Consider the following 9,090-nt stretch of genomic DNA (forward strand, 5'->3'; position numbering starts at 1 on the left):
CCAGTAGCCAATAGGGGTGGAAGAAAGAAAAAGAATAAATCAAATCAAAAAAAACAAAGACTCCCAGATGCACCGCGATGCAAACGCAGAAGACCCCGACCCAAATGCCAGTTGACAACGTAATGCCGACGGAACGCAAAAGAGGAAGAGCAGCGCCCGGACCGACCGCGGCGCGCACACAACATAGACCAGTGCTCCCCCCCCACCCAGCACCCCACCGCCGCGCAGCAAACAACCAAAATGCCCAAATGCCACGCAATCATCAACACCGATGCACAAGTGACGAGCCCAACGCGCACACTGCGCGAGCACGGCGACACCCAATGCCCAGCAGCCCCCCGCGAATCCCGCGTGCGAGGTCGGGCAAACGAGAGAGAGCAAACGGAACAACACGACAGCGAAAGCCAGCGGAGAGAAACACCAGCAGAAAGTCCCAGCCCGGCAGCAAATGCGTCGCACAGGTCACCGTGCACCCGCCAATAAAAGTCCGCCGTCCCCCCAACCGCCGGGAAAAACTAAGGCCGCCGGCGCCGACTAATCTACTTTTAAAAGCCATCTAAACCTATCTGGTGATAAATGGTTCTTTAACATCAAACAAGTTGTTGCAAACCAATCAGTACTTACTGTAGTGGATGAAGGCTTCTTACTAGCTTAAGACAAAGCAATAGGAGGAAGGAATACAAAGAATACACTGTCATAGTAAGATAAGTGTATTTTATTTTTTTTAAATCATTTTCAGCGTTTTGCAGTTTTACTGGATTAGATTTTAGAATATTGGCTTTGACCATTTGTTCTTTCTAAAATATAATGGTATATGCCAAAAACAGGCTCTGCCAACACATTCTCACTACCAACTGGTCACATAATGACCCTTAGTCAAGACCACAGACTGTACTCTTTTACCTTTAGTGTTGTTTGTGCACGTTAAGGGCTCCTCTGTAAAGTTAGCAAGAATAATTTTTCAATGCTTGGTTCGATTTAAAACTCAGGAATAACGTAAAACCCATAATCTTTGTGTGAAACAGTCGCAGTTTGGGTAGGTTTAGGCAACAAAACTACTTGGTTAGGTTCAGGAAAATATCATCATCAGGGTTAAAATAAGTAGGTTAGTTACGTAACTAAAGTTATGTAAGAGATTACGAAACTCGAGGTTTCTCTATTAAATACAAATACAATGCTCCACAGAAGTGGAACAATCAGTTGAAGATTGTAAAATTAGGCAAGCTAATCCCTTTGGATAAATTTAAATCTCTTTTGCCTGACTTAGAGAAGTGTGAATGCATGTGTTTTTTTCTTTGAATTGATGTTTTCCCTCATGTCGGCCTATTTGTTATACAATTTGTTGGTGCTGCAATTAGGGTGTGCTCTCAATGAGCCTCCCAATTACACTATAACTATAAATATAACTATAATAAAAGCAATATATAATACAAGTTTAATGTATATTGTCTGCAGAACATATCATCCTCTGTATTGCTAATCTTGTATGCATTTTGGACAAATGCCTTATAACTATGTAAATGATATAATATGTGTTTCTCGGGCAAGAAGAATAACTTAATTCACAGGTTATTTCATGTTCAACTTCACTTTAGTACTTTCAGACAATATTGAATCAACTAACATGGACAAGGTTGATTATTAGAAAATTTTTTATTTCTGTTCTGTTTTACAGAACAAATAAGAGCTACATGTAATATATACAAACACTCAAAAAGAATATTTACAGATACACTTATTTACATTATTCATACATTTAAGTGCCACTTGAGTATCGTCTCTCTTTCTCAGTTTAATTAAATTTAAATAATTTGCACGAAGGTTTTAAAAAATGTTGACAAAGCACCAAAATATAATTTGTCCAAACATTTGGACAGCACACAATACCGGTAATATGAGCAATAACTAATTCCAGGGCAACACATGCCCTGTCTCTTTCTCCTATGAGTATTTTTAAGGTCTCATTAAGCTCTTTGGAATTTTGAAAGAGATTACAGAGTTAAACTTGTTTATGTAAATGTTCCTTATTTCACTGAATGTTTTACGTTGTAGGAATAAGTGCAACTCTGTCTCAGCCAGTGACCACCACTTTTGGTTTCCATGTTTCTTTGTGTCTTCCTTTTTCAATTGTTTGTGGTCACTGAGCCTGTACTTTTTTTAGGATCAGTCTCAAATTTTTATTTCTGACAGTAGATATCTATTCTGCCAATTCATAATCCATCTCTCTCTCTTTCTGCAGAAATATAGTATTAAACATACTCTTCAGTACCCTGTTGTTCTACCCCAGGTGCATGGTCTTCGACGTGTGTCTCGTCATTTTTATCCTCTGATGCCTCACTTGCTACCCTCGCTTCTTCCATTCTTTCAAGCCTCATTTGCTCTAGTCTCAGTTGCTCTTTCTCGTTTAGTATTACTTCTTCTTCTATGGCTTTCTGCAGCTCTTTGCTGTCTTTCTTCTCGTTCTCAGCCTTCTCCATTTTTTCCTGCTTCTTCAGCTTCCAGAAGAAGCACAGGTTTTTCTCAGGGTAGGTGACTTTGGCCAGTGGCAGTTTGAAAATCTTATTGGTCCCCGTTGTTAAGAGGAGGAAAGTCAGGGCAGAGAGACAGAAGGGCCAGGTGCAGGCTGGAAGACCAAACTGAAGAATGATGAAAGATACAGTATATTGCCAGTCAGTAACTTAGAAATAATAATAAATAATAGAAAAGTTAGAGAAAATGTGTAATTACCCTGGACATGATATTGCTGATGGCTGAGCCGAGGTATGCACAGAAAAAAGCTGCATAGGAGGAGAAGAGAGATACATGATGACATTTACGTGCATGCAGTGATCAAAGATTACAAATATCTTGCCACTCTCTGCCACTGTTGCACTTTGTTACATGTAACATGATCATCATGTGTGGACTAGATGCATTTCCCGATAGTGGTTTTATCTTCGTGTTTGTCTACTCACCGCATGTGATGGCAAGCAGGTGCACCTGCCAGGTGAGAGCGTAAAACATTCCGCCGATGGCAATGCAGGCCAACACACAGTTGTATCCCCAGAGGCCAGCGTAAATGTTTCCAAAAGGAGCTGCCAGAGCCAGGCCTGCACAATGTAAAAACACAGCCATCAAGGAAATGCCAAATTAATTTTAAATTTAGTTTATCTCCTGGTTAATTTGCACCTTAAACTGATATTTTTGGTGTCATCTTGGAGCTGGAACATATTGATTTTGTTTCTTGAATTCTGTAAGCATGCAAGGAAGCAAACATAAATTGTGCTGTTCAGTGAGGTGAGACAGAATGACTTTTACATTAGTTGTCACTATTGTCCACCCTTCCTATATCAGCTTCCTGCTGAGGTATTGTCTGGCTCTCTCACCAGAAACCATGCCTGTGGCTGATCCCAGGATGGCATGAGCACAGGTGATAGGGGAGGAGATGAAGAGTGAGATAATGAAGATTCCTCCTGTCCAAGGGTTGTCACAGCCGTAGACCTGGCCTATCCCCACAGGCACTGACATGAACAGCTAAAGAGGTACAAACAGAAAGGTTAAACATAATTCAAAGCATTATTTAAACCTAACAATCCTTCTCTGTGTCACTCCCCTTTAAGCTAGCTTGATATACATATTATATACATATTTCTCCTACAGAAAGTTTTGAACCACTACCTTGCAGAAAACTAGTTACTTAATAATGTTAGTGCTGGGCTAGAAGCCAGAGATCAGGTGATATTTTCTGACAATGAAAAGGCTGAGGAATCTGGCTGGTCTAAATTACATAATGTTGAAATGTCACCAGACACTGACCTTGGTTACACTGACTTCAGCCCAGGTGATGTTGGGCGTCTCTGAGAGAGGCTGAATGAGGACTTGGGGGAAGTATTGGTTGTAGTGGCCGGTGGCGACCATGTGGAGACACACCAGGATGTTAAAGGGCAGAGTAAACACTGGCAAATCCCAGCGGCTGTTTATAGATGCCAAAGCACTGGACACAATCGGGCTGAAAGACAAGGAGACAACATCACCAGTATTAGATTTAATCCACATTTAACTCACACAATTATTAAGTATATATATTCAAATGTGTACATATATCTCAATCACCTTCATAGATGCTTCTGCACATTTCCTACTCATATTATTAATATAATATTGTTATAAATAAATAGTCTTCAAATAGAAATGCAAAACTGAAACCAGTAAGCCTTGAACGTCATGACATTGGTCATGCTACAATAAGCTTATAATGTTTTGACATTTTACATGTTATGGTTTTGTTAATTAACTTTCTTACATCTACCTCACATATCGTAAATACCCTTCTATGGTATTATTCAACCTTTAGTCAATCTAGCTGCTTACCACATCATGGACATGAAGATGTTGGGTAGCAGGAGCCACCAGTACCAGTCTCCAGCTTTGGAGAACACAGCCATCAGCAGTCCCACCAGGATGCCATTGTAACCATATAGCCCTGCAGCTACTGCACCTCTGAAGTAAAGTTATTTGAATGAATGAATGTTTACAGTGTAACGTTTTCTTACATAACCATTTCACATTCTTCTGCCACAAGGAAATTATTATCTAGTTATGTTTACATTTTTGCGCTGTGTTTCATGTCAACACACTGAACACACTCAGTTATGTTAGCCTACTGTTCTTGTTATTGATAACTAATTCTAAAATACTTTGGGGATCTTGATTTAGTGTAAGTGTGAATGAAGCCACAGTGTCAATGAGGTATGGTATCCACACTGTAAAATCCAACTTTCTCTATGCTTTAACATCTAATTACAGTTTAATTTGTTATTTTCTTTAGCATCAGTTTGTTCAAACCTGTTCTGTTGTAGAATAAGGGCAGAAATTGTGGCAAAGAGGGTGCCCACAAAGCCGTTGAGAGCCCACCAGTAGTTCTGCAGGATGAGGCCAGCAAAAATAATGAGGCCACTTAGAGGGTTGTTGACAAACATCACCTGAGCTGCTCCACGCAAAATCCAGTCCAGCAACTGCAGCAGGAAAAACTGTTCTGGAGGTTGGGAAGAGACAGTGCGTCACAATTTTATCGTCCAAGGTCACAGATGCCAAATCTCATGTGGACAACAAGGGATCATAAGTTATTCTGCTTTTTAGAAAAGTAACATATCTTGACAGAGAACATGCTGCTCATTGTTGGTCTGTTAAACTATCTAAAACATGGTTTGCCAGAAGGGCAGTGTCAGGTTCCTGCCATGAGTTTGTCAGTGACACATTTGTACATGTCTTACAGGTCATGCAGTATTAGCTTATTATTTGAATTGTTGTTTTCTTCTTTCTATTCTTTTCTTCTTGTTTGCCTCTCCAAATAATAACTGTGTCATTGAACTGAGGGTGGAGTAACTGACATACAGATTGTTGATATGCAGCTCACTCTGCATATCAACGTTCACTTTGCAGGTGTACATACTAAAAGCTGTTCCAACTTCAAAAGCTTTTCCATGAAGAGTGGTGTAGGGATTCAGTATATTTTGCCCAAAGGTAAAAGTATCATTATTATTATTATCATTTATAATTTTATATTCTGTAATTTTATAATCATGTCATTTCTATTATATACTGTACTGCCTTTGTGTGGGTCATGGTAGCATTTTTTGACGTGAAAACAATTAGCGTTGACCTACTTTCCATCCATTTTCCAAACACTTTCATGTCTCCGGAGAAGTAAGAGACTCCCTTGAGGAAGCAGGCTCTGGCCCTCTGTAGGGCTTTGCGTCCAGGCTGCATGGGGTCCTTCTCCTTTGTGTCCTCCTGAGAGTTGTTATGCTCAGACTGTGGGTGCGCCATCAGGGGCTGGAGCTCCTGCAGCCACCATTACAGTTAGAAATTAATTACAAGGACTATTTGAAGCATGTAAAAATGAACAAAGCATCTAACTTATACTGTACATCTAAACTGTGAACCCTGACTCACAGGGAAGGTTCTGGCAGGAAGGGTGGTGGACAGTGCAGCAGAAGTGGAACAGCTGATATTCTTCTGAATATCCTGAAAGAAGAGAATAAGGCATAACACAGCAGCACATAATAAGTCTTCAACACTTATTATAAGTAAGAAAAAATACTTACAATTAAGTATTTAGAAATTATAGAAAAGTTTATATTTATTTTCCTTTATATTTTGTATTTATACTTTATATTTGTATATTTCTTTACCTACCAACTTCTATAATTACTTATACTCCTTGATGTGCAATGGATTATGGATCAATAAAGTATTTCTGTTTCTGATTCTGAAATATTATTTGTATTGTAATTGTGGTTCTATGTATTACAGAGCAGAGAAGTTTAAACCACTGGCAGCCTTTTAATATGAATAATTATTTATACAAATCATCACTTCAGTACAATATCTTGCACCACTATGGTCAATGATTTGAGTTGATTTAATTTTAATTAATCATCCATCAAAATCAATGCTCTCAGATAAAGGACTAATATACCCACCCTAACCGTATACCTATAATCTTTAAATATTAAGTTAAAACAATCAGACAGGCACATTCATTAAATTTTAGCCACATTTACTGTCCTGCTGGACTTCAAGGACTTTAACAAACAGGTACAAATGATCCTACCTTTATGCAGTGTGATCCAGGCATGTATCCCAGAATAGGAACAGGTTGCATAGGTTAGCAGCTGCTCTCAAGCTGTATTACACAGACTTCCACTAAAGGCTTTTATAGCACCAGACCACACAGAAAACCCCACCTCTTCTGTTCCTCTGCTCAGTCAGGAAGAACTGGCACCGTGCAGTGATAATCTTTACCACACCCAAATCTCATAATCTACTGATGGGCAAATGTCTGGCCTTGAACCTCACTGGAATTAGTGCTTAAGGAGTAACTTAAGGAACTTGATATTACACATCAATAATAATAATACGACTGCATATGTCAAAAAAGCTGTATGAAGCCTTTTGTGGCTGGAGTTGCATGAAGTACAAGGTAGATTTGTCATTTTACAGCACAAGGTAGTATAACAAGATTAAGTTGTAATTCCTTTTATGCTACTCACAAAACAAACGTTATTTAGAAAAACTGTATTTGATTTTTTTACAATACTTTTATTTTACCAGGCAAGTTAATTAAGAACAGATTCAGGCTAGCAGGAGACAGATGGGTGGGTAAATAATAAGTCATAGAAATAAAAGTGCAGTAAAAATGCAGTGCCGAGGATTTATTGAGGAGTCTCACAGTCTTAGTGAAGAAGCTGCTCTGAAGTCTGGTGGTATGACAGTCAGTAATGTCAGTAATATCCACTAACTGATTGGCACATGTTTCTAGTACATGACCAGTGATGTTATCAGACCCAGAAGCCTGTAGCAGAGCGAGTGGGGGGCAGGGGTGTGGCTGCCTTGGGTACCATGGTCCAAAGGGGCTTCTTGACTGAACATGCATTTTGTAGTTTAGTTGAATATTTTGAATAAAGATTGTTTGTGTGTCTTGAAAAGTAAGACTCAGACCATGTTTGTGTCTTCTGCAGAGGCGAGCCCTCACCTCCTCCAAGTGGTTTTCATCTCATGCAGCAAACAGCACCAGTGCTGTGGCCTGTTTGTATAGTCGTTGATTCCACCCCTTTAGTATGCCCTGATTAGGGCCCCTACCATTCTTGGTGAGCCCTCTGTTTTTAAATAAAAAGGAACAATCTTTACAGTCTTTACTAAGAATGACCTTTGTAGTAATTTCTAACAATCAGTTACGCTAGTCCAGCCCACGGCCCTTTGCTCCATGTCATACACTTTATTTCTCTCCCACATCCCACGTCTCTTCATCTGTCCAATCAAAAATACAGGTAGAAAGCCCCTAAAAATGAGACTGTCCTTACCAGAAAAAAACGACAATACAGGTCGTTAGTGCAGTACATAATTACGACCTATATTTACTGTGGCAGCAACCTCTAGTGGCTGTAGAAAGGTAGAAAAGGAGGAAGTCAGGTGACGTATTATAAATAGACAGAAAGTCCGCGTAAGTAGGTACGATGGGATGGTTGGATGGGTCAAACCCTGGGCTTACACTCGGGAGAAAGGTATTCGTGTAACCAAGAAAACGTTATTTTGAGTTTTAACTTACATAGCGTTATTGACTTCTGTCACGTCACTTATGTAAAGTAGCCTACTATATGGATCCTCCCTTTTGATCATTCGTTGATCACTTAAGTATATACAGCATTACAAAAAACATCAGAAGAAAGTGTTATCATTTGATACTAATAATAATAATAATTAGTAATAATTTCAATAACAAGCAAGAGAGATTTCCAGGGGAGAGGATGCCTAGGGGTCTGTGTCCCGTCATTATCCCATGTGGGTGAGGGCAGTGTGACTCTGTACACCAAGGCAACCTTCGTTGTCTATCTATAGCACTGCTGTGTTACAGTAGTAAAAAATCATCAAATGGTTCTGGGACCCTCTCACAGTAATTGACGTGAGCTCTCTTGTTTCACTTTGATGACCTCAACCACATTGGAGTGACTTTGCTTTACCTTAAACAACAAGCAGACTATTTTACCTCTTGGCATGTCCTCAGCACGTCCTAGTTTCCTGTGGGCCTCAAATAGTTGATGGGAATGTGAACTAAGGCCCCAAAAAAAAGGGCTCTGGGATAGGCTTACAATGGCTGGCGTGGACCCAAGTAGCCTTTCTTGTGAACTTTACTGCTGTTCCGGTGTTCAATAGCACTTGGAAAGGTCCCTGATAACGCCTCTCCTTCCAGTCCTTCCTCTTGTGGTCCTTGATGATCCTCTGGCTTCAGGGTGTGTAGAGGGTGAGGGCCATGTGGGAAAGCCAGAATCTTGCTTCACCGCAATATTTTGTTAGTTATATAGTTACAGTTTTACAGCACCAGGCTAGGAATGCTAAATAAAGCAGGAAGAAATTTCAGTCAGTGTCAGGCTTCTATGTCCTCCTGTTTAGCAGAGGGAAAACCAACGTTCAATAACAAGACAGTATTTCATTTAATGGTGTTAGTTCAATCCATCAAAAGATCATATTATTCCTGTCACTGTAGGGAAAACAAATTAAAACATGAGATTTCAATTTGAACTGTAGTTGTTTTGTTTATACTGGGTGACA

General features: G+C 39.7%; 1 protein-coding gene across 1 annotated transcript; it reads right to left on the minus strand.

The window, feature by feature from the left end:
- Positions 1–1,634: 1,634 nt before the first annotated feature.
- On the minus strand, positions 1,635–6,649 carry slc14a2 (solute carrier family 14 member 2). Its single transcript, XM_046036012.1, has 10 exons — positions 6,596–6,649; positions 5,935–6,006; positions 5,646–5,823; positions 4,825–5,014; positions 4,351–4,479; positions 3,796–3,988; positions 3,366–3,513; positions 2,955–3,089; positions 2,728–2,777; positions 1,635–2,636 (listed from the first exon to the last, which is right to left on the minus strand). Exons 1-10 carry the CDS (start codon positions 6,644–6,646, stop codon positions 2,250–2,252), a joined length of 1,533 nt encoding a protein of 510 aa, XP_045891968.1. The 5' UTR covers positions 6,647–6,649; the 3' UTR covers positions 1,635–2,249.
- Between the last annotated feature and the right edge of the window lie 2,441 nt (positions 6,650–9,090).

Source organism: Micropterus dolomieu, linkage group LG21 (genome assembly GCF_021292245.1).
Source record: "Micropterus dolomieu isolate WLL.071019.BEF.003 ecotype Adirondacks linkage group LG21, ASM2129224v1, whole genome shotgun sequence".
Lineage (NCBI taxonomy): Eukaryota > Metazoa > Chordata > Actinopteri > Centrarchiformes > Centrarchidae > Micropterus > Micropterus dolomieu.